The following is a 26,935-nucleotide window of genomic DNA, read 5'->3' on the forward strand; positions in this document are numbered from 1 at the left end:
TAAAAATGATCGCATCTCAAAGACATGTCTCCACACACTCAACAGATGGTATTATGGCAAGTGTATAATACCAAAATCCTCCAGGATTCAGATAGAAAAATATACAAACGAAATAAAAACAGTATAGAAACACAAGAGAAACAACAACAGAAGCATCTGCGCCAAGTCTGGGAGATTGGATCGAGATTTGGCTACAATAGTATATCTATATATGGCCACTGCCTCACCTTTAATGGTCTGTTTGTGCGTTTGTGCGTTTGTGCGTGTGTGTGTGCGTGTGTGCGTGTGTGTGTGTGTGTGTGTGTGTGAGAGAGAGAGAGAGAGAGAGAGAGAGAGAGAGACTATATAGATGTATCCCAGCAGACAGTTTGGCCGCCGTACGGGGGAGGTCTCTTGCTCTTCCAGCTGGGCAGGGTGGGCATGCTGTCCTGTTTGATCAGGCCCTTATCTTTGATCTCTTTACACAAAACTCTCTTCTTCTCAATCATCTGAAGCATTGTTGCATCTCCACACGCCCAGGACATCTGAGGAGGAGTCACATATGAGGAGAAACACACTTTCAATTTCAATTCAGTTAAAGGAGCATTCAGTGATTTTGGTGATTTGGAAAAAAAACCTGGTCCGCCCCGGTAACAAGATGTGCACATGCACACGCACTACAGTCGGGGAAGTACAACAGACCAACAGCACGTGCACCAAGGCCCGCCCCACTCGATCATGATTGGTGGAAGGCCCCTCTCATCCTGATTGGATGAAGGTTTTGCCACCCAAAGCCCAAACCGAAACTAGGGTTTTTTGACCCCAGGGGCTCACTGGGGACAGGGAGGAACTCCTTATATGGTCAGCACACTTTATAGTAGGGAGGATTATCCAAAAAATAAGAAAAAATAAGTGATATTTGAATTAAGTGAAATCACTGAATATACCTTTAAGATTTAAAACATTTATTTCATTTTTGAACACCAGGGACAAGAAAAGGTTTGGGCTATCCAGCCTCCATCAGTGTGCTGAAGGCTGGATAGCCCAAAACGTTTGTCCCTGATGTTCAGAAATGAAATGAATGTTTTGAATCTTAACTGGATTGAAAGTCTTGGTGTGTGCGACCCACCACCGTTAGATTAAAATGATGATTTCTGATTAATTGTTGCAGTTGTACACGCACGCACGCACGCACGCACGCACGCACGCACGCACGCACGCACGCACGCACGCACGCACGCACGCACGCACGCACGCACGCACGCACGCACGCACGCACGCACACACGCACACACACACACACACACACACACACACACACACACACACACACACACACACACACACACACACACACACACACACACACACACACACACACACACACACACACACACACACACACACACATGGTGGGTGTAAAGGTACTGTATCATGGCTCATGGGATGGTGTTGAATTAAAACATATATTTACCTCGACAGTGTATGATGTGTATGAACACACTCCATAAACCCCTCAACGAGGCCCCAGAACCCACCTCTTTGTCCATAAACCCCTCAAAGAGGCCCCAGAACCCACCTCTTTGTCCATAAACCCCTCAAAGAGGCCCCAGAACCCACCTCTTTGTCTTGACACTTTCCCAACTAACGACCCACACACTTATTTATTGTTTTGTTTTTGTTTTCTATATACCGGTACTGTTTCTTTTTTGTAAAGTGACATTAAATACTTGGAAAAGTGCTATTATTATTATTATTGAAATTCATTTAGAAAATGTTTTAATTGTTAAACTTCGTAAAGATATTCTACAGACGGAGGTTAGGTTCTTAGTTAGATCCTAGATGACTATTTCTATTTCTATATTTGATGTATTATCTTGTGTTGTTCTTGCTTACTGTAAATCTCTCGGGATTAAGAGCATCTGCTAAATGCCTAAATTGTAGTAGTTGTAAACTAGAAAGTTGCTATATTTGATCGCCACTACTAATGGTACAGCCCTACTAATGGTACAGCCCTACTAATGGTACAGCCCTACTAATGGTACAGCTCTACTAATGGTACAGCCCTACTAATGGTACAGCCCTACTAATGGTACAACTCTACTAATGGTACAGCTCTACTAATGGTACAGCCCTACTAATGGTACAGCCCTACTAATGGTACAGCTCTACTAATGGTACAACTCTACTAATGGTACAGCCCTACTAATGGTACAACTCTACTAATGGTACAGCCCTACTAATGGTACAGCCCTACTAATGGTACAGCCCTACTAATGGTACAACTCTACTAATGGTACAGCCCTACTAATGGTACAGCCCTACTAATGGTACAACTCTACTAATGGTACAGCCCTACTAATGGTACAGCTCTACTAATGGTACAGCTCTACTAATGGTACAGCCCTACTAATGGTACAGCCCTACTAATGGTCATACTAATGGTACAGCCCTACTAATGGTACAGCTCTACTAATGGTACAGCTCTACTAATGGTACAGCCCTACTAATGGTCATACTAATGGTACAGCCCTACTAATGGTACAGCTCTACTAATGGTACAGCCCTACTAATGGTACAGCCCTACTAATGGTACAGCTCTACTAATGGTACAGCTCTACTAATGGTACAGCTCTACTAATGGTACAGCCCTACTAATGGTACAGCTCTACTAATGGTACAGCCCTACTAATGGTCATACTAATGGTACAGCCCTACTAATGGTACAGCTCTACTAATGGTAGAGCTCTACTAATGGTACAGCCCTACTAATGGTCATACTAATGGTACAGCCCTACTAATGGTACAGCTCTACTAATGGTACAGCCCTACTAATGGTCATACTAATGGTACAGCCCTACTAATGGTACAGCCCTACTAATGGTCATACTAATGGTACAGCCCTACTAATGGTACAGCTCTACTAATGGTACAGCTCTACTAATGGTACAGCCCTACTAATGGTACAGCCCTACTAATGGTACAGCTCTACTAATGGTACAGCCCTACTAATGGTACAGCCCTACTAATGGTACAGCCCTACTAATGGTACAGCTCTACTAATGGTACAGCCCTACTAATGGTACAGCTCTACTAATGGTACAGCTCTACTAATGGTACAGCCCTACTAATGGTACAGCCCTGCTAATGGTACAGCCCTGCTAATGGTACAGCCCTACTAATGGTACAGCTCTACTAATGGTACAGCCCTACTAATGGTAAAGCCCTACTAATGGTACAGCTCTACTAATGGTACAGCCCTACTAATGGTACAGCTCTACTAATGGTACAGCTCTACTAATGGTACAGCCCTACTAATGGTACAGCCCTACTAATGGTACAGCTCTACTAATGGTACAGCCCTACTAATGGTACAGCTCTACTAATGGTACAGCTCTACTAATGGTACAGCCCTACTAATGGTACAGCCCTACTAATGGTACAGCTCTACTAATGGTACAGCCCTACTAATGGTACAGCCCTACTAATGGTACAGCCCTACTAATGGTACAGCCCTACTAATGGTACAGCCCTTTCAAGACATTCAAGGATCTTTAAGTGCATTTCATCCAGCCTGCTTACTTACAGCTTGAAGACATGATCCAGTGCATGTGGGAGGATTTGAGAAGAATGAAGGACAAGTGTTTCCCCCAGCTGGGCCTCCCACACCCAGGTTAAACACACCTTGTGCTCGGTCCCTGGACACTCACCACCCACAAGGCCTGGGTCCTTAATTTTGTAGCTGTGGGCAAGTCGGCCCTACCCTGCTCCCTGCCAGCTCTGAAGGGTAACAGGTCATCTCGTCCCTTTTCCATCTCGCCCCACTACTCTACCTAGCTGTAAATAACAAACATAATTCATGTTTGTGATTATTTAAAAGGTATTATCAAATTAATTTATCATTGTTAAGTTCACTCTGTATATCCACGGGCATAATAGCATGATGATGCCATTACAAAACATGGGCTACATGGAAGAAATGTGATTAATAAAACAAAATTAACTGCTAGACTAACTTAATTAAGCAGACACCGTCTCTGTGACATGTTGTTCTTTCTAAATTATAGTATAGTATATAGTATAGAGATGCGACTACTATGCAATCAAATAAATCTGTATACAAGATAATTTCAGATTTCAGAGAGGGAGGGAAATACTAAATTAACTGTTAACTACATTTAAAAAAATTGCGGGGCGAGTTGGTAAAGGGGCGAGCAGTCTCGTATTCCTCTGAAGAACAACCTTTGGCTAGCTTCTTCTTCCACCCTGGATGCTGATCAAAGGCACAAAGACAACTGCCAGCTGCTGTGGAGCAGCCACTGGAGGGAGACTCGTCTCACTGATAACGACCAGAGCCGCTCCATCAGGAGCCAGTTGCACCACATCAACATGGGCCCAGTTATATTATAGCTTAAATGGCTTAACTTAAATGGCTTACGGTAATGTATACGGTAACGCCTTGACTTAAAGGACAACTTTAGTTTTTCAACCAAAGTTCATATTTTAGGTTGTTATTAGACAAAGTAAAAGATGAGTGTTAATTTTTTTTCATTTGCTGCTTTCTTTCGTTTTAGGGATTTTAGCTCTTTTTGACAGGGGGGCGGGGGCATTCGAACATGGGGCTAAATATGTATTTTTTTTTTTACAAATTTGTATGGTGATTTCTTTTTTTTATTATTTACTATAAGTCCTAATAAACCCCAGGAAATTACATCTGGCGACAGAAGATCACTGGATCTAATGAATGTGAAGGTAGCCTACTGGGGGAAGGCTTATACTGTGTGTATAGGCTCAATATGTCAGTTTGTCACATTCAATAGATCCTGTGATCTTTTGTGGCCAGATGTAATTTCTTGGGTTCTAGTAGGACTATAGTAAGTAATACAAAAATAAATCACCATCAAATTTGGTAAAAAAAAATACATATTTAGCCCCATGCTCGAATGCCCCCGCCCCCCCTGTCAAAAACTGCTAAAATCCCTAAAACGAAAGAAAGCAGCAAATGAAAGAAAATTAACACTCACCTTTTAGTTTCTCTAATAACAACCTAAAAAAAACGAAAGTTGTCCTTTAAGTTTGAACTTAGTGTGAAGTGGTGCAACTGGCTCCTGTTATCAAATTTGCTCTACAAATAAAAACTTGATTGACTGTTTTCAGCAGAACAATATACCATTGATCTGCTGTTATTATGGTGAATAGGTGTTTTCAGCAGAACAATATACCATTGATCTGCTGTCATTATGGTGAATAGGTGCGAGGAGCCCATGGGAAATGTAACTGTAACTAAAGTTTTCAAATAATTGTAGTGCAGTAAAAAAAAAATACAATAACTCTAACTTGGACTCAAGCACAGTACTATAGTACTTATTAGGTACTTTCCACCCTGCGTGTATCATATCATAAACTCACCTTTCTTGTGGGAATTGTACTGGATACTGGTTCAATGCAATGCAACCATGGAGACTCAATTATGACGTGTATAAGGACCCTTCCTTTATTTGAAAGTAATGTACACTTGTGTACCTTTCATGCTTTATTAAAAAAAACAATCCACAGGCACTAAGACTAAGCTTGTTCAATATATCTGTGTTTAATGGTGCTTGTTGTTTTGGAATTATTGTTGTCCTATGCTGCTATAGTAGGCTACACACACTACACAGTACCTCTCTTATTGTGCATATTTGTTTTATTTTCCTTCTTTAAAGGTATATTCAGTGATTTCACTTCATTTAAATATCACTTATTTTTTCTTTTTTTTTGGGATAATCCTCCCTACCATAGAGTGTGCTGACCATATAAGGAGTTCCTCCCTGTCCCCAGTGAGCCCCTGGGGTAAAAAAAACCCTAGTTTCAGTTTTGGTGGCGGGTGGCAAAGCCTTCATCCAATCAGGATGAGAGGGACTTTCCTCCAATCATGATCGAGTGGGATCGAGTGGGGGCACATGCTGTTGGCCTGTTGCACTTCCCCCCACTGTAGAGTGTGCATGTGCACATTTTGTTACCGGGGCGGACTGGGTGGTTTTCCAAATCACCCAAATCACTGAATGCTCCTTTAAGCGCTTGAACTAAAAACAAGGAGAGAAGAGAGTTATGGAGTGTGTGGAGAGCACAGTGAGCATATACTGTAGTTCAGGGGTTCTCAACGTTTTTGGCCGGGGACCCCCGGAAATGCTTTGGCAATGTCTCGGGACCCCCGCCCCCTCCCGACCCCCAATATAAATTGACTGCTACAATAACCTTAAACCATTTTGGGCGGGAACCCCTTTTGGTGTTTTAAGCATTGTTATAATTTAGCTATTGAAAAATAGCAGATCTAGATCCTAGCTAATGTTCATGATAAAATACCACCATTTTTTCCTACTCAGTCTGTGTCTCATAGGAAGGCTGTGGGCAGTTCAGAAACCCGTCCACCAGTGACATCATCGATGGTGAATCCAAGCTAATAGAAACGGCAGGCTTTCTTTTCCTGAAAAGTTGCAATGCAAAGGTTGAAGCCATCGTTCTCACGATAATAAAAATCTAAATATATTTTAAAACAAAAAGCTTGTTTAAAAAAAACTGCCTAATGATGATGTCACTGGTGGACGGGTGTCCGAACTGCCCACAGCCCTCCTATGAGACACAGACTGAGTAGGGAAAATGGTGGTGTTTTATCATGAACATTAGTGAGGACCTATTATATGAAGAGATGTTGAAAAGTGGTGAAGTGGTCTTTTAAGGTCAGTGGGGATACAGGGGGCTTGGTGACTCAATTTAATTGTAATTAAGATATTCGATAGAAATTCATATTTTTGAGTGGTGTAAACCACTCCTACAACTGGCTTTTGTGTGCATAAAAAAATGACCATGGTTGCTATGTTCAAAATAATTTCTGACGTAATTAAATCACACCCGGGTGAACTGGATGACCGTAGCAACCGTGGTCATTTTCTCTGCACAGAAAAAGCCAGTTGTGAAATCACATCCGGGTGTGATTTCATTACGTCAGATCAGAGCTGATCAGGCTACATAATACCTTACCTTATTTCATTACGTCAGACATTACGTCAGACCACAGCTGATCATGCTATATAAAACCTTACACCACTCAGTTCACACGGGTGTGATTTTTTAATTCCATATTTAGCCAGTATACGACCGCAAATGTCCCATGCAAACTTCTAGCCTAACCTGCTAGCCTACTAAGCCTAGCAGCGAGTGCTCAGTGCGAGTCGAGAGGCGAACTCAGTACAACCGCCAGTCAAACTGTTTTCACTGAGATCACGTGATGTACAGTAGTATATAGGCCTATATTTTCAGCCCATGTCATAGACACTTTAAGTACTTTTAAGACCTTTTTAATACCTTACCTTAAAGCTTTTAAAGGGATATTTCACTTTAAACAATCTTTGGGTCATTTTATCGTCTACTCATCAGCTTTTGTGACAGTTTTGAAGTGCTTGAATCAGTATTTAGATATTATATATATTCATTTTAGCTCAACTACTATAATTTCAAGAGCTTGTCAGGGTGGGGGGTCCCGAGTTCCAATATGATTATTTTGGGGGATCCCCAGTTCCAATATGATTATTTTGTGGGGGTCACAGCGTGAAAAGGTTGAGAAATTGAAGACAAACACTGTCTAACGGCTTTTTTTTCTTCTTTTTGAGACTATACAACCCATAAAGTGTACTAGCTCTAACTTGGTGTACTAGCTCTATCTACTACCTCTACCCTATACAACCCATAAAGTGTACTAGCTCTATCTACTACCCTATACAACCCATAAAGTGTACTAGCTCTAACTTGGTGTACTAGCTCTATCTACTACCTCTACCCTATACAACCCATAAAGTGTACTAGCTCTATCTACTACCCTATACAACCCATAAAGTGTACTAGCTCTAACTTGGTGTACTAGCTCTATCTACTACCTCTACCCTATACAACCCATAAAGTGTACTAGCTCTAACTTGGTGTACTAGCTCTATCTACTACCCTACACAACCCATAAAGTGTACTAGCTCTAACTTGGTGTACTAGCTCTATCTACTACCTCTACCCTATACAACCCATAAAGTGTACTAGCTCTAACTTGGTGTACTAGCTCTATCTACTACCCTATACAACCCATAAAGTGTACTAGCTCTAACTTGGTGTACTAGCTCTATCTACTACCCTATACAACCCATAAAGTGTACTAGCTCTAACTTGGTGTACTAGCTCTATCTACTACCCTATACAACCCATAAAGTGTACTAGCTCTATCTACTACCCTATACAACCCATAAAGTGTACTAGCTCTAACTTGGTGTACTAGCTCTATCTACTACCCTATACAACCCATAAAGTGTACTAGCTCTAACTTTGTGTACTAGCTCTATCTACTACCCTATACAACCCATAAAGTGTACTAGCTCTATCTACTACCCTATACAACCCATAAAGTGTACTAGCTCTAACTTGGTGTACTAGCTCTATCTACTACCCTATACAACCCATAAAGTGTACTAGCTCTAACTTGGTGTACTAGCTCTATCTACTACCCTATACAACCCATAACGTGTACTAGCTCTAACTTGGTGTACTAGCTCTATCTACTACCCTATACAACCCATAACGTGTACTAGCTCTAACTTTGTGTACTAGCTCTATCTACTACCCTATACAACCCATAAAGTGTACTAGCTCTATCTACTACCCTATACAACCCATAAAGTGTACTAGCTCTAACTTGGTGTACTAGCTCTATCTACTACCCTATACAACCCATAAAGTGTACTAGCTCTAACTTGGTGTACTAGCTCTATCTACTACCCTATACAACCCATAAAGTGTACTAGCTCTAACTTTGTGTACTAGCTCTATCTACTACCCTATACAACCCATAAAGTGTACTAGCTCTATCTACTACCCTATACAACCCATAAAGTGTACTAGCTCTAACTTGGTGTACTAGCTCTATCTACTACCCTATACAACCCATAAAGTGTACTAGCTCTAACTTGGTGTACTAGCTCTATCTACTACCCTATACAACCCATAACGTGTACTAGCTCTAACTTGGTGTACTAGCTCTATCTACTACCCTATACAACCCATAACGTGTACTAGCTCTAACTTTGTGTACTAGCTCTATCTACTACCCTATACAACCCATAAAGTGTACTAGCTCTATCTACTACCCTATACAACCCATAAAGTGTACTAGCTCTAACTTGGTGTACTAGCTCTATCTACTACCCTATACAACCCATAAAGTGTACTAGCTCTAACTTGGTGTACTAGCTCCATCTACTACTAAAAGTAAAGGAGAACCGAGATACAGTTGATAAACTTAACGCCGGCACGTAGATTTTTAAGTCAGGGGTGAAAGAAGTACTACAAACGAAAAACAGTCTAAGTCCAAATTTCATTCTGACCCCTCCACGAAAAGGCCTCGTTGTCCTGAACCCTTATCCATCATTTATACATTATGGATCAATAGTGTGGACTTAGACTGTTTTTCGTCTGTGGCATTCAAATCAGGCTTAAATAAAAATGTAGTCCAGTCAACCCCCGTTCACACTGCGCAGTATACTGCTTCAGTCAACCCCCGTTCACACTGTGCAGTATACTGCTTCCAGTCAACCCCCGTTCACACTGCGCAGTATACTGCTTCCGTAAGATTGGATTTGGAAAACCGGGAAAACCATGGTACTGGCAGACAAAACAACGTTTTACCCCAGACTCAAAATGTTACGTGCCGGCATTACGTTTATCAACGGTATCTTGGTTCTGATGCGTTTCCTTTTTGGAAGCGATACTTGCGAAAAGGGTTTAATCCACTGTTTGTGGACGGCTCGACTCCATTTCAACCTGTGCAGGGATATCACGGGACGGAACCTCATCTTGGAGCTAAAGGATATGACGGGACGGAACCTCATCTTGGAGCTAAAGGATATCACGGGACGGAACCTCATCTTGGAGCTAAAGTGTAGATATTGAGGTTCCAAACGGAGCTAAAAGTGTACATTGGTGTGTGTGTAAACTGTACAGGAAGGAACACAACAGGCATAAAGCTTAGCATTGAAGCAGAAAGACTAAAACAGTACTGCATGTCATTTTGCATAAATATAAATATATATATATACTGTATATGCACGCACGCACGCACGCACGCACGCACGCACGCACGCACGCACGCACGCACGCACGCACGCACGCACGCACGCACGCACGCACGCACGCACGCACGCACGCACGCACGCACGCACGCACGCACGCACGCACGCACGCACGCACGCACACACACACACACACACACACACACACACACACACACACACACACACACACACACACACACACACACACACACACACACACACACACACACACACATCACACACACACAATGATTTACACACACATCATATTATACACATCAAACGGAACCCATTGTTTTTTATTTTACATTACATGAGAAGGAGTTTTTGAGGTTTACAGAACAAAGACATCCACATTAAAGGAATTATTATTTTCCATCTTTAAATATACAATTATCATTTATCTACTATATTTATTTCATAATTATATCCATGTTTGTGTCCATGTTGTGTTATATCAACACTAGCTGTCTGAGATATAAGGTTAGAGAGGGTTAGTATGAAGTATGTTAGTAGAGAATTAGTGCACATTATGTTCTAAATGTAACGATAAAAAAACATATTACTGTGACTGTGACTCATATCCAGTCATTTTAAAACCCTTCATTCAGAATATTAAGGATTTGTGAAGCAGTATAAATGGAGTTCCTCATACAATATCTATCTGTTTAATAAGTTATCATGGAAGACTGGCACATGTACAAAAGCCAGTTTTGTACTGTTGTTTGTTTGTATACTGTTGTTGTTTTCTTTTTTGTTTCTTTTTCGTTTTGTTTTGTTTTGTTTCTATCTTGTGTAAAAAGAAAAAGGCCTTTCCTGTTGAAACCTTGTTATAATCAATTATAATCAATTTGTCACTGGCTTCCAGTATGCCTATTCTGAGGGGAACATTCGCCATAGATAGCAGATCTACAAGCTCACGTGAGCTTTTTGGCGAAACCATGAACTATAGTATGTCGTTTTTTCTCGATTTTCATCTTTCTCTCAAAACCTAAAAAATCGAGAAAAACGACATGCTATAGCCTTACGTCCGAAACCATGAACTATAGTGTCGTTTTTTCTCGATTTTCATCTTTCTCTCAAAACCTAAAAAATCGAGAAAAACGACATGCTATAGCCTTACGTCCGAAACCATGAACTATAGTGTGTCGTTTTTTCTCGATTTTCATCTTTCTCTCAAAACCTAAAAAATCGAGAAAAACGACATGCTATAGCCTTCCGTCCGAAACCATGAACTATAGTATGTCGTTTTTTCTCGATTTTCATCTTTCTCTCAAAACCTAAAAAATCGAGAAAAACGACTTCCGTCCGAAACCATGAACTATAGTATGTCGTTTTTTCTCGATTTTCATCTCTCTCAAAACCTAAAAAATCGAGAAAAAATAACATGCTATAGCCTTCCGTCCGAAACCATTAACTATAGTATGTCGGCATGCTATAGTAAGTCGTCTGAGATGGGCTTACTATAGCATGAGTTTTTTCTCGATTTTCATCTTTCTCTCAAAACTTTCTCCCTTGTCACGTTTTTTCGTCACATTTTTTCGTCACGCTTTTTCGTCACGCTTTTTCGTCACATGGCGTAGATGGGGGAAAAAACGGAAACGGTCAATGTAGGCCTGTTGTAACTCAAGTCAGGTTCTCTAAGACTAGAGACTAGTGGTTTATACAACAGTGTTGCTGCTGGTTGTGTGAATTCATTCTGGTTTCTAAAACTCGCCATAAGGACACAATCATCTTATCTTCAAATAGTACCAGTAATATGTACTGTTGAATGAGTACAACGTACTGACTTATTACATTAGACACAGAGATATACATTCAATGAAAGCATCACAAAGGTAGTGGAATGCTGATAAGGTCTATAAGGTTAACATTAGTTTGATGAATTAGGGTTAGTATAGTTTAATTTCAGAGCGTAAGTTATCTGGATGCATGTATTTAGGGTGAGAGTTAATTATTTGTTAGGGTGGGTTGTCAATATTTAGGGTTAGGGTTAGTTTGATGCATGTATAAGAGTCTTTCATTCCTTTACATACACACAGTATCCACAATAAAGATGCATGTCCTACTTTAATAGCCTACTTTCTAATACCAACATTTCTATGTGACACCAAATGTAAACATATTTTGTGTATTTCTGTTACAAACATCACACCCATGTGAAGTCATGTTGCTATGATTAGGTGATGTAATGGTGATGTAAAACAAACAGACAAAACAAACATTAAACTCTCTTTATTGTTAATGGCATTTAATGTTTGTGTTAGCGACTAAACAAACATTAAACTCTGTCCATTGTCAATGGCGTTTTTAATGTTTGTTTAACTAGAAACAAACATTAAAACTGTATATAGGAGGGGCTATAGCGCCCCTCCACAACAGAAAGATGGTTCCCATGGTAACTGATGTTTTCTTTCATCCTTTTGACAATGGCTAAATGATATATATATTTTTTACAATCTTTGACAAAGTGTGGTGAGAGTTGATATGCATTGATGTTACATCTACTGCTGTCATGGAGACGGATCTGTTCAATAACGGTTGCCATACAGGCCTATGTCACGACATTCAACATTTTCTAGCTTCACAAAGCCTCAAGGTCTTTTCACACAGGGAGCGACACTATGCCTGCATACTCGCACGTAGAAAGACTTTCAACACAATACTCTAGGCCACGGACAGGCATGTGTATGGAAAGAGCAAGGTTGCACCCGGGTTGTCGCTACACTTGTTAGAATGTCCGCGTCTCCCTGCCTTCCAGCTTGACTCTGATTCTCATTTTACAGTTAAAGCACTTTCAATCTGGAATTCCCATTTTGGGCAAATTTTCACACACAAGAAAAGTAAACATTGTATAAAATGCACCCACTGGGTTCACTTATAATAAGGCCATCCTGACTGTGATCAGACTATTGGATATTGGCTTTATTTATCCAGAACGGCACATTGAAAAGCGGAGGTATAGGCTACATTAAGAAACCTCTACATTGCCAGTACGACGGTATTTATTTTAAATCAATGCTGATGAGATAGCAAACCATCCAAATTGAAGGTGACTAAAGATACATTGTAATTATCTGGCCCTAACCAGATTCTTTGGCACAATGACACAAAGAACTAAACACTATCCAGTCCACCACGCCACTATATCTGTACCTATGCTCTCTCTCTCTCTCTTGTCTCTCCTCCTTCTCTCAAAGCTCTCTCTATCCTTCCCCTCTCTCCCTGCCACTCTGTCTGCAAGGTAGGCAGAGCTTCAACATTATTTATGTAATATAACTGATTTATATACAGCATATTAATTTACATAGCCAACATTTCAGAATAAATAATAAATAAATATATTCATTTTAATAATACATGCGAGCTCAATATATTTACGACGCTTTTGCCATTAATTATTAAATGTTACTGTACATTCATAGAGATGCCATTATAGGATTTCATCATCAGTTACCATGGCAATATAGCCCAGTGAAGCAAAGTACTGTTTTGGTAGTACTAAAAAAAAAAAAACACTAATCCCACAAAGTTGCATACATAAGGCCTCTGGATTAAAACAGACTGTTCCAGGTGCCTCGTAGCTGGGATGAGTGTTTCTCTGGGTGTGGTGTATACCATACCAGCACACCAACAGACTGTGTGTTTCTCTGGGTGTGGTGTATACCAGCACACCAACAGGATCATTATGAATCACACATTATGAATGCTGATGATGCAACATGGAAACATAGACAATGACAACAACAGACAACAAAAGAGCAGCATTCTGAACTGATCTAAAAACCTCCTCAACATTTCAACGGCGTAGCGATGATGTTTAGATGGATGATTCAGCTCGAACGAAAACAAACACTGACCGACAGGAGGACAGACACCAAAGAACGGCAGGACAACAGACACATTCTCATTCAGTCTTTCAATTCCTGCCGGTCTGTCTGTCTGTCTGTCTGTCTGTCTGTCTGTCTGTCTGTCTGTCTGTCTGTCTGTCTGTCTGTCTGTCTGTCTGTCTGTCTGCCTGCCAGTAACTGTGTGTCCATCAGCACCAGTCTGTCTGCCTTTCAGCATCAGTCTGTCTGTCAGCATCAGTCTGTCGGTCTGTCTGTCTGTCAGTGCCTGTCTGTCTGTCAGCAGCAGTCTGTCTGTCTGTCAGTACCTGGGTGAGAGCAGGGTGTGTGTGGAAGTGATGCCGTTGGGGGGAAGGAACCCCGGATGTGGAGGCAGATCGACCGAGTTTATAACCCGTCTTGCTCTCTGGAAAGAGAGAGAGAGAGAGAGAGAGAGAGAGAGAGAGAGAGAGAGAGAGAGAGAGAGAGAGAGAGAGTAAAGCAACCAGTAAAGCAGACAGACAATGGGCGAGATAGACAGCCAGCCAGTCAGACATACCTCCTCCCAGTCGGGTGGGGCTGACAGATGATCTGCCATTCCTACAGATGTTGGAGGCGGGGCTTGGTGACTGCACCTCCCACTCCTCACAGCCACTGTTGTTAAGGGCACTTTCTGCTGGAGAGAGAGAGACACATCTAGTTAGATAATGATTAGAGATGAGACGAGAGAGAGAGAGAGAGAGTGAGAGAGAGAGAGAGAGAGAGAGAGAGAGAGAGAGAGAGAGAGAGAGAGAGAGAGAGAGAGAGACAGACATCTAGTTAGATAATGATTAGAGATGAGACGAGAGAGAGAGAGAGAGAGAGAGAGAGAGAGAGAGATAATTAGATAAAGATAATTAAAGCTTTAATTACATTGAAGAGACATTTAGTTAGAGAGACATTTAGAGCTATTTTGTTACTGGTGCTCTTTGGGCACAGGTTTACACTGGAACAATGCTGGAACAATATAAGTAAGAATTCATGCCCCACCCGGTTATATCAATACGCGTTTTACCTGTTGCACCCATTGTCAGAGACCTACCTACCTACCCACCTACCTACCTACCTACCTACCTACCTACCTACCTACCTACCTACCCACCCACCCACCTACCTACCTACCTACCTACCTACCTACCTACCTACCTACCTACCTGCCTACCTACCTACCTGCCTGCCTGTCTGCCTGTCTGTGTCCCTTTTATACCCATATATTGAGATCTCTCTGTCTGTCTGTCTGTCTGTCTGTCTGTCTGTCTGTCTGTCTGTCTGTCTGTCTGTCTGTCTGTCTGTCTGTGTGTCTCTCTCTCTCTGTCTGTCTGCTGTCCCTTTTATGCCCATATATGGACATCTCTGAATTTGTCTGTCCTTGTCCCTTTATATACCATATATGGATTATGGAGATCCCTGTCATCAGTATATAGCTATTTATGGGCATACGATCCGATCGGCAGCTCTGGAAGACCGGATCTCCATACTGTATATCGAGAATTATTATATAATAACTGCAAGTTGTGGGAAGCTTGGACCAAAAGAAATCATTTCACCCACTCTTTTATACAATATCTGTAAGATGGTGATGTTAAGAGAGACACATACAGCTTTAGTTAGATTGGAAATAGAGACTAATTTAATTAGATTAGCCACATTTAGTTAGATTTAGGCAGCTTTACAGTAGTTAGATTGGGGAGAGACAAATGTAATTAGGTTGGAGAGAGAGGGACTGTTTAATTGAAGGTGCACGGCATCTCCTACTCCTAGCACTCCTTATTTTACGTGACCATTCATGCTTGCAGTTGTTCTGGACAAGAGCCTAATATCTGCTAAATGGTGTTAGTGTGAATTGTTCATAATGGTACAGTGCCTTACCCCTGACACCTCTCTTCTTCCTCAGGCTGCCGATCTCATCAAGTGGCACCACTACAGTACCAGTACCAGTGGCAGTGGTGATGGTGGCAGCAGTACTGTAGCTGTCTAGCGAGGCAGTCGGGGTTCTGGAGCGTCCAGATGAGGAGGTACTGTTCTTAGTCCCGCCAGTGTGGGCCTTTTGGGCACAGCCGGCCATCAGCACGTCATACGGAGGCGGCCGCTTGAGGCTGAGCGGTGTCAGTGCACCGCCGCCCATGCTCACAGGTGACGGACATGCCGAATGGCTCCGTGCGCGGCCACTGTGCGTGGAGGACCCGGAAGAGGACTTGTAGAGGTTGGAGGGGAGGGGGGGAGCAGAGGAACGGCCAGAGGCGGTGATGGTCTGCGTGGAGGAGAGCGGCGGGGCAGAGGAACGCCCAGAGGAGGTGATGGTGTTAGTGGGCGCGGCCTCCTTCTTCTCCTCTCTGACATTTTCCATCACGGGGAGTTTGGTGACGTCTATCGGGGTCAAGGGTGATTCGTCAGAGTTCGGGGAGCACTGAGCGGGCGCAGGGGGGAAGGTGAGCAGCGGGGGTCGGGGGGTGTGGAGATTGGGGAAGGGGGGAGGGGGGAGTGGCAGGGGGTCAGCGGTCAGGAAGTCGTCGTAGGCGGTCGCGGGGAACTTCATCTCCTCGTATACGCTCTCCTCGCTCGGCTCGTCCTCGGACGTGGTCTCCTGTCGTCCTCTTGATTCTTCGAGGGCGTGGCCGACCATCTCTATATAAACTGACTCCTCTGAGTCATCTGGACTCCTGCCCTGGGACCACGACTTGTCCCGCCGCCGTCGCAGCGACGAGTTCTGGCTACGGAAGATGTAGGACTCATCAAACGAAGTGCTGAGCTGAGTGTCTGGGTTCCTCTTCGGTTTGGGCGGTGGCATTCTCCCCTTGAAGCCTATAGACACACAGACAGATATTATATTATATTATATTATACAATTGCTGCCCGGCCGCACAGAGTACAAAACTCTTGCTGGCCTTCAAAGCAACCAAAAGGTATGGCACCCCCATATCTCTGTCTGATCGGACCCTAAAAACCCTCCCATGCGTTCACAAAAAACGCCGGGACAACGCTCCACACGTCCCAAACTCTTCTCCCTTCTGGCTCCAAAACTGTGGAACGCACTTTCCATTACAATCAGAACTGCAGACTCACTCCCAATCTTCCACCGTAGTCTGAAAACCCACCTCTTCAGACTCCATCTTGGCCCATAGCACTTGCCCTATACCCCCGACGTGCTTACAGGCGTATGCAAAGGCTCAACTTATGTAACTTAGATAGCATTTTATGTAGATATATAGTATATATGCATAGTTTCATTATATAGATATTCCATTGTTATGTTCTTAGCTTACGTATGATTCATGATATATGATATGTATTGCCATGTTTTTTGTTCTTACTTAATGTAAATCGCTCTGGATTAAGAGCACCTAAATTGTAAATTGTATGTATTTACTGCATTTCATGTAGACATAGCACTCTAGTGTATACGCATAGTTTCATTATTGTCAGGCGGATGTTAAGTTCTTGGTGTTATTAAAATAACACCAATTATTATTCAGAGTTGCAAATGTATATGTAGAGGTTATCAGAATGTAGTTTCAAAGTAAAAAAAAAAAAAAAAAAGGAAATAATGTTTGATTAAAAAGAACATAAATCTGAAGTCAGCATGGGTTGTAATCCCCTTTTATAATATGTACTGTTTTTATATTATATTTCTACAATGAAATAGTCATCAAAATAAAGGCTTTTTTACAATCTTGCCTTGGACTTTTCTTTCTTTGCTGAAGTAAGGGTTCTTGCATATGAGTGAAAGCTAGCTCCCCGTTCTCATAGTAAACTGTGCTGACGGAGCGACTCTGAACGTTCCACTGTGTCTGTGTGAGACGCACGGGAGCTACTGATCCAAAGTTGCAGCTCTCTTCGGGACCGAGAGAAAAATACAGAAAAGCCACTGAGGTCACAGAGAGGGGGGGAAACAAAGAAAAGAAACACCCATGGGTGTCACTGAAGAGACAGCCTGCATGCATCACCACATTGGATTGATGTGCAGAACAGTGTATGATGTGCATGAAGGTAAATCTCCTGCACAACACCAGCCCCATGAAATGTCCCTGTCCGTTTCTTTCTCAAGTGAACAAACAACGTTCAACTGCTCCCACAGCTAGTTGGAAATAGAATCTGCAGTGGTATGCCTCCACTACTGTCTCTGTAACAAAAACAAACAAACAAAACAAAGAAATAACTGTGTCTATGTAACATAATACAATACAGAGCTGAATACGTGTCGTCTGATCAGCCTGCGTAAATGCTGCATTTTGCAAACCCTGCATAATACTGGATGTCCTTGCATTACATCATCCAGTATGCAGTCAAGTAGCTGGTTTTGGATGATCTGGGGATGTAAGTGGTAAATGGAGCGTTTAGATAGCGCCGTCATCCAAGGCTCTACACAGATTGTGCATTACATTGACCCAATGTACCCATGTACAGTACCCAATGTACCCATGTACATTGTACAGTACCCAATGACCCATGTTTGTACCTTTGAAACGTCTGCCTGCTGTAGATGCTCTTGCTTTACACTGTGTCCAATGAGGAACAGAGTGCTTGGGGCTAGTTTAAATGCGATGGGGAATTTCCTAGAATTCCTATACAATCTACAAGTAAGACGCGTGAACGTGGGAAGCGAACGCAGCTGTTGTGGCAGTCTGACACACGCACACGCACACACACACACACACACACACACACACACACACACACACACACACACACACACACACACGCACACAGAGACCTTGTTTTGTCTTTTTTTTTTTTTTTTTAGTGGTGCAACCACTCCAACGAACAGCAATGTCCGTGTTCAACTATGTGTGTTTGTGTGTGACTATGTGTGTGACCAGTACCAATGAGTACCAAAAGTGGCGCTGTTGTGCCAGAAATGGAGAGAGAGAGATAGTGCTGCATGTTGCCTGCTAATGAGAGAGAGAGAGAGAGAGAGAGAGAGAGAGAGAGAGACAGAGAGGGGGGGGGGGGGGGGGGGGGGGGTTGGGGGATTTGCACCACTCAGTTCACACGGGTGTGATTTTTCTTTTTTGTTAAGTTTTCATTTTCTTTTTTTAAGTTTTGTACTGTGTGTGTGCGTGCGTGTGTGTATTTTTTGTGTGTGATACAGCTGCGCCCTCTGGTGGCGGGCGGGTGGTGTTACAGTGTGACACACACCGACAGACAGACAGACATGTTCTGCTGGGTTACATAGTAAAGGCTCACTGGAGTTCGCAATCACTGGAGTTCGCAATAATATTCAACAAAATGTGCTGGATCATGGTACCAATGACCACAACAATAAGCATGGAAAACAATACAGTATTCTGTGAGCCTCTGGTTGTACACAAATTCTTAGCGTGGCATTTCCAAACACAGGGAGCACTAGACAGACCTTCTGACTTTGTGTGTGCGTGCGTAAACTCACCCTCCAGGTTGCCCTGGGAGTCTTTCAGTTCTTCATATTCATGTGCCCCCTTCAAGGCTTCGGGGACCCCATCCACAGCTTCAGCGCTACTGCTCAGCTTGGTGTTGGGGTCTCTCTTGGGTTTTGGGGGTGGCTGCTTGCGGGAGTTGGGTCCACCGTCGTCGCTCCCCCCGCCTACGGAGTGGAGCGACTGGGAACGCACTGTGAACCCATGGGCGGGAGAGAGGGGCAGTCTGTCCTGGTGGTGGGGGGCTGGCATCGTCATGCACCCCAACCTGAAATGTCTCCCAGAATAACCCCCCTCTGTTGCCCGGGCAACGTCCTCACCCATCCTGGTGGGAAAAAACACAACAACAGGGTAACAGAAATATTAGAAAGAAAGAAAGTTTAGCTTTATTGTCTGAGTTTGATTGATGGAAGCAGCGGGCCTGCAGGCTATACAAATGTGGTGGTGTAGCCCACATTTGCAATTTGTTCAATTAGGTATAGCCTATCATACATCTGATCATTTTCCATTTCAAATCATTTATTAATGGAAAGGTTTGGCTGGGCTCCCAAATCAATCTTAGCCAAAACAGCATTGTTTTTATTTCCAGATAATGTTTTGACCTGCATGAAGTCATTTTTGTTTTATGACTTTGACTCCCCTGTTCAAAGCATCACAAATTGGGATCAAGTTACACTTATCTGTTTGGAACAGAGCAGCCAGAGCCATCTAATAGAAGAGTTACGATATTGAGGGGGCAGAAACCGAGCACTCGAGCGCTGTTCATGCAGCCTGCATGGAGAGGGACAAGCTGGAGTTTGAAATATAGATTGTTTTCAACTCGGTGCAAATAAGAGCAACTGTATGCCAACAGTTTTAAAGTATTGTACAGTAACAATTAAAGTCTCTGTAATGTTTATGTTGTACGATTACTACAAAACAATCTAAAACAAAGGGATTTAAGATCATTAAAGCTGGGCTGTTGCCGCCTGGGTCCAATGCATTTCTGCCTACTTTACTTCCGGTCCAGGACTTATCCCTATATTCGTTGTCCCCATTCTGAATATAAATCTATGTAGAAGAGCCGCCATTGGACTGGCCCCATGAAGAGCCGCCCGCCATTGGACTGAAGCCCCATGAAGTGCCGCCCGCCATTGGACTGAAGCCCCATGAAGTGAACGAGTTTTCGTAACTCTGTCTTAACTCTATGGCTCCGAGAGCAACTATATGCAATAATTCAGAGACCATGTGCAGTTATTTTCTCTCCAATCAGGACAATACTATACCTCACGCTGCTTTCACACCAGCAGTAAGTGAGGCTAAAAAGCTAACAGACAGTTAGGCCTCACTCAGACCTTTAAAACATTGATGCATGCTTGTTGTATGAATGTTGTGAGTGTCATGGCCGCCCCAATGCATTTCCAATGGAAGTCACATGGTTTGAGGACTACATTTTGGACTACAAGCTGTTGTATGGCTTTCGGCTGTGTTTCGACTGTGCCCCTCCCCCTCATACAACACAAGTGTTGTGTCAGACCATGTGACTCCCATTGGAAATGCATTGGGGCAAGCTGTGTCACACCCTTTGTATACAGCAAGCATACAGCAATCTGTTGTAAAGGTCTGAGTGAGGCCTCAATTGCAGTATTGGTACTTAAGTAAAACAATTGAGTACTTTTTCCACCCACTGCTAACAGTTATACCTCTTAAGGGCTTCCTGTTGCCGTTTCTTTTTACTCCAGTTTTTCTGCGTTCTGATACGGTCACTCTCTCTGGAGATGTCTGAGGCATTCTGTATCACCAGACTGTCATAGGTTCTCAACCCCCGGTCTTCAACATACTGGAAGAAATCCTGCTCCTTACTCGTAGTCATGACTTCCCACTGTGGAGGGGAGGAGAGGAGAGGAGAGGAGAGGAGAGGAGAGGAGAGGAGAGGAGAGGAGAGGAGAGGAGAGGAGAGGAGAGGAGAGGAGAGGAGAGGAGAGGAGAGGAGAGGAGATATCTCAACCAGTTAAAGGTATCTTTTTTGTGCATTATATAAATATATTATTCAGCTTGAATGTATTGGGGAAATTAAGTGCAGCCACAGTCACATCAATTTAGAAAACAAAACATATGTGATGTAATACATAAATACAAGGTATACGGTTAAAAAGAACTCCCACAAGTTATACTGCAAAATGCTATTAAACACTATAGACAATGGCCAAGTTAAAGGCAGCAGCAGACACAACAGCTCATAATTCATGCTAAATTTATTCCACGTGAGATTCAGAGATTTCTTTTGTGGAGTTCAGCATATACTATAGTACTGGGACAATGGATGAACTGCTTCTCGCAGGCAATATGGTGGCAATGACTCAATCTCCCTCTGCAGGTGATTAGTTGATCAGAACCTGCTGATGGTAGATCAAGCAGATTAAGCTGAGCTCGACAAAGTGCAATAATTTTACTTACTACTCTGACTAGGCTATTAAAGTCTGTTTTTATTGGGCAAAATGCAGGTTACCATACCACGCTACCATACAGAAAAACAGACTCAATGCTTGGACTTAAAAAAGGTGTCATCTATCATTGTTGAACACACATTAAAATAGTTTGATTCCACAGAAAGAAGAGATACGTTGTACTCCAAACAAACACATCTGCATCTATCAATGACTGTGTCAAGATATTTATGGTAACTTGTCCATCAATTCAATGTCAGAAGAATCTTTTATGGCTCTCAAATGGGACTTGGAGTTTCTTGCTAAAATCAACAATCATATCATTGGTTTTACCCAGCTACATTTAGGTGAGGCCTAATAGGAATGACCATGATTGGGTTCCTGTCCCTGAAGAAGGCTAATGCCTAGTTTATTTTAGACCCAGTGGAAGAATATGGCTGTTTAAAGTAAGAATTGACCCTCACCCGGCGAGCACAGGGGTTTCTGACAGGCGTTGGTGAGGGCTGACAGTTTGTCCTTGCGGGCCATTTTGCGGCCCGCGTGCCACCTATTGGGGAACCTTGGTCTAGAGCAGAGGCGTATCTACAATAAGGCCTGTCCAAATTCATTTCTGGCCTGGTCAAAATCCATACAATGAGAAAAAAGAGAGGACAAAAACAAGACCTGAGAACTATTAAAATGGACAGCTGATTGGCCGTTGCGGTAGAGCGTGACCCTCAATCACCCATTGGAATGTAAATGCAGGCCTTTCAGCCTTTGTATCCTACTCGTCTGGCAGGTAAATCTCTTTGAAAACCTTTAGTGCTACGATTGCGCGCGGGGAGACGACAATTAACACATCTTGCCTGCCCAAAATGTAATTCCTGGAAACGACACAGGTCTAGTAGAGACTCTCTGTCTGCCATTAAACCTCACTCTTAATTAGCTTAGATCGTCATAAGGAAGTGAGAGCGACTGGCCGGATGTTGTTAAATACCTTTGGAGTATTGATCTTAGCTCCTGTGACCATTATGGAGTGTTTCCAGATCATAGGAACCGACACAAAGACAGTGGAATAATGTACTCAGCTGCCCCACACACAACTTAAGCACCTAGCCACTAATGTGATCTGGGCAGCTTGCTTACATTAATATGGTGGAAGAAAGGGCCTCTTAACACTCTGAAGATCCATATATGCAGACTGTCAATTGGTCATTTGTTTTATATTGTTATTAACATACCGGTATGTAAAATCATTGTCAGATCTTAAGCCTTTCACTAAATTCAATTCAATTCAATTCAATTCAATTCAATTCAATTCAATTCAAAGGAGCTTTATTGGCATGAGAAAACATACGTTTACCTTGCCGAAGCAAGCTTCAAGTTATAAGAACTTTCCGCGCCTGGGGTGCAGCATTAAGTAAACAGAGCTATGTCACTCACATTGCATCGTTATACACTTATAAAGATTTTTTTGAAACAAATACCAGCATTATTTTTGCAGTCACTTTAAGACAAATAGCAGCATTTTTTCTCAAGAGTATTTAAATGGTATACAAAAAAGCTCAGGTTAAAGGTAGCAGCTCTGTTTACATGTGCAGTAGGTCTGCTTGGTACAGATAGTAGGGTGGTTGTATTCCAGTTTTAATTCTCCCAATAGGTATGGGAGTTTTGTGTCGTCGGTCATAGATTCGAACTCGCTTTGGGTGTGTGTAATCTGTGGGAAATATGTGTCTCTGATGTCTTGGTATAGTGGGCAGGTGGTTAGAAAGTGAAGCTCTGTTTCCACCACATTGTGTGTGCAGTGGGTATAGTCTGTCTTCCCTTGGGAGTTGGGTCTAGTCTGTGGCAACCTTTCTCACTGAGTCTGTACGTAGTCAATGCTTTCATACGTTTTGGGTTGTTTACCGTGCTCAGGTACCAATGGATATTTTCTTTTAAAGGAGCATTCAGTGATTTGGGTGATTTGGAAAAAAACCCGGTCCACCCGGTAACAAGATGTGCACATGCACACGCTCTACAGTGGGGGAAGTACAACAGACCAACAGCACGTGCACCAATGCCCGCCCCACTTGATCATGATTGGAGGAAGGCCCCTCTCATCCTGATTGGATGAAGGCTTTGCCACCCAAAGCCCAAACCGAAACTAGGGTTTTTTGACCCCAGGGGCTCACTGGGGACAGGGAGGAACTCCTTATATGGTCAGCACACTTTATAGTAGGGAGGATTATCAAAAAAATAAGAAAAAATAAGTGATATTTGAATTAAGTGAAATCACTGAATATACCTTTAAGTGATAGATAGCGGTCCATTTTGCTTTGGTTTTGGGTAGTCTCTTTCCATTATGTCAGGTATAGCTTTCTTTTGGTTTTCTTATAATCTGGTTAAGTCCAAAGGGTTTTCCGTCTGCTGGTTGTGCTTGCTTTGTGCATAGTCCCTGGCCCAGCTGACTAAGGTTCATAGTCCCTGGCCCAGCTGACTAAGGTTCATAGTCCCTGGCCCAGCTGACTAAGGGGGCATAGTCCCTGGCCCAGCTGACTAAGGTTCATAGTCCCTGGCCCAGCTGACTAAGGTTCATAGTCCCTGGCCCAGCTGACTAAGGTTCATAGTCCCTGGCCCAGCTGACTAAGGTTCATAGTCCCTGGCCCAGCTGACTAAGGGGGCATAGTCCCTGGCCCAGCTGACTAAGGTTCATAGTCCCTGGCCCAGCTGACTAAGGTGCATAGTCCCTGGCCCAGCTGACTAAGGTTCATAGTCCCTGGCCCAGCTGACTAAGGGGGCATCTGTGTTGTGTAGGTTTTCTCCATGATTGAGGGCTATGCTATGGAGCGTGTCTAGGGTGCTTTCTTTTAGGTGGTTATGGAATTGAATCGCTCTCTTCTATATTTTGATAATGAATACATTAATTCTGCACTGCAAGCATTATTTGTTGATTTTCGTTGGGTGCGGAGGATGGATTTGCAGAGTTCTGCGAGCAGAGTCTCAGTTTGGTGTTTGTCCCATTTCTCAGGTTCTTGGTTGGCAAGGGGACTCCAGATCTCACAACCATAGAGGGAGATGGGTTCTACGACGGAGTCTAATATGTTTAACCAGATTTGTATTGGGATGTCTAGCATCGTTCGCAGCTTTGTTGCTTCCTGTGCTACTGATGTTTAGGCCGAGGTAGGTATAGTTTTTTTCGTGTGTTCTAGTGCCACTCTGTATACCATTCACTCACTCTGGCATAATGAAGGTGCATCCAGGTCCAGATGGACACATCCGGTCGACTACCGGTCTACAATCGGTCTTAAAACTGAAGAACTTGATTTCACTTGATCGATTTAAAAGTCTTGTATGGAATAATTTGACATAAATAGCTGTACTTGTTCAATCTGAATTGTTTATTTTTCTTGTAATGTATAAATTGTGTTTGAATTGTGTTATGTACTGTAATCAGGACGTCATTGTAAAAGAGAGCTGGTTCTCAATTGACTTCCCTGAATAAATAAAACATAAAAATACACTTGACCTGTCACTAGACTGATTGTACTCCCTGTCCTTCCAGCTGATTAAGATGCAGATAGTGCTACAGTTTCCCCGCAGTGGAGCTTTTAGCCTTTCCTTGATAGCAAATGCACTTCATACCTTTTGGGGCAGCTATAAGAAAGACTATGAATTCAGATCGTATTCTCTTGGGCAATAGCCTTTAGTCAGACATTGTTGATATTGCAGGACATTGTGGGCAACCTTTGCATGTAATGAGAACAGAGTCATGGTGTCAGTGTGCAGCTCCTTGTTTTCTCCTTTGGAATATAGGCCTATTCAAGGCTCAAGGTTCAAGGTTGGACTTTATTGTTGCATCTTGTGTACAGCACAGGTATATAAGAGTATAACATTTATTTAGCTTCATTACAGACAATGCAGCGGCATAGATAGCATAACATTCAAAACAACAAAAACACAGCAAGCACAGCAAACAAAGGGATAGAGTGGAAGAGGGAAAAGGGAAGAGTGCAAGAAAGAGCAATCAAGGAGTCTATAAATAGTAACATACCGGTATGTACTGTACATGTGCATGTTTTCCCTGTAGTAGCAAAGTTAGGTAAACTTGTTTGTGAACAGCTTCACGGTAAGTTATGCTCCATATACAACACAGTTTAGTTTAAGAAGGTGCAAATCGAGGCTATGTTCCATATACAATACAATTCGTTTAGAAAAGTGCAATTTGAGGCGAGGGGGGGGCGTATGGGTTGGGGTGGTAACGTTTTCCTCTGCCCGGTTTCGCTCTGGTTCTTGTCAGTTCGTTCATGTACATGATTGTTTGGTTAAAGAAGCTTTTTTGCAGTCTATTTCCAGTGGCTTTGAGCCTGCGAAAACGTTTTCCATGCGGCAGCATCTCAAACAGTCTGCGGTTGGGAGCTTTGCGGACACAACGTTCGGCATACAGGGCTTCGATGGGGGGGAGATCACATCCCCTGATGCGTTGGGCTGTCCACACAACCCTCTGCAATGCTTTGCGGTTGAGGTCGGTGCAGCTGCCATACCAGGCAGTGAAGCAGCCAGTCAGAATGCTCTCTGTGGTGCCTCTGTAGAAAGCTTTTAGGACTTTGGGGCCCATGCCAGCTTTCTTGAATCTCCTCAGGAAATAGAGGCGTTGTTGTACTTTCTTCACCACCAGCTCTGTCTGTACTGCCCAGGTGAGATCCTCAGTGATGTGCACCCCCAGGAATTTGAACTCTCTGACCCTTTCCACTGCAGCACCCCCAATCTGGGAGGTCTCCTGTAGTCGAAGATCAGCTCTTTTGTTTTGTCTACTCTATGTTGAGAGCCAGGTTGTTCTCCTGGCACCATTGTACCAGGTTCCCCTACTTCTCTCCTGTAGGCTGATTCATCGTTGTCTGTGGTCAAGCCTATGACATGACTGTGGTGTCGTCTGCGAACTTGATCACTTTGTTGGAGCTGAACAGAGCCACGCAGTCATGGGTGTACAGTGTACACTGTACAGGGAGTCGAGAAGAGGTCTCAGAACGCATCCCTGAGGGGCTCCTGTGCTGAGGGTCAGAGGGTCAGAGGTCGTTGTGCCCATACGGACGCACCACCTGACGTCTGTCTGTCAGGAAGTCGAGTATGGCTTGTGTTCAGACCCAGACTCTTTAGCTTGGTGTCTATATGGGGTGGATTATGGT

General features: G+C 43.0%; 1 protein-coding gene across 1 annotated transcript; it reads right to left on the reverse strand.

Moving 5' to 3' along the window:
- Positions 1-341: 341 nt before the first annotated feature.
- nyap2a (neuronal tyrosine-phosphorylated phosphoinositide-3-kinase adaptor 2a) lies at positions 342-26,367 on the reverse strand (the record flags this gene model as incomplete). The annotated part of the gene is made up of 6 exons (XM_079514970.1): positions 342-524; positions 14,518-14,609; positions 15,842-16,774; positions 19,359-19,690; positions 21,048-21,226; positions 26,251-26,367. 6 exons carry the CDS (start codon positions 26,365-26,367, stop codon positions 342-344), a joined length of 1,836 nt encoding a protein of 611 aa, XP_079371096.1.
- Positions 26,368-26,935: the final 568 nt, after the last annotated feature.

Source organism: Electrona antarctica, assembly GCF_951216825.1.
Source record: "Electrona antarctica genome assembly, chromosome: 11".
Taxonomy (NCBI): domain Eukaryota; kingdom Metazoa; phylum Chordata; class Actinopteri; order Myctophiformes; family Myctophidae; genus Electrona; species Electrona antarctica.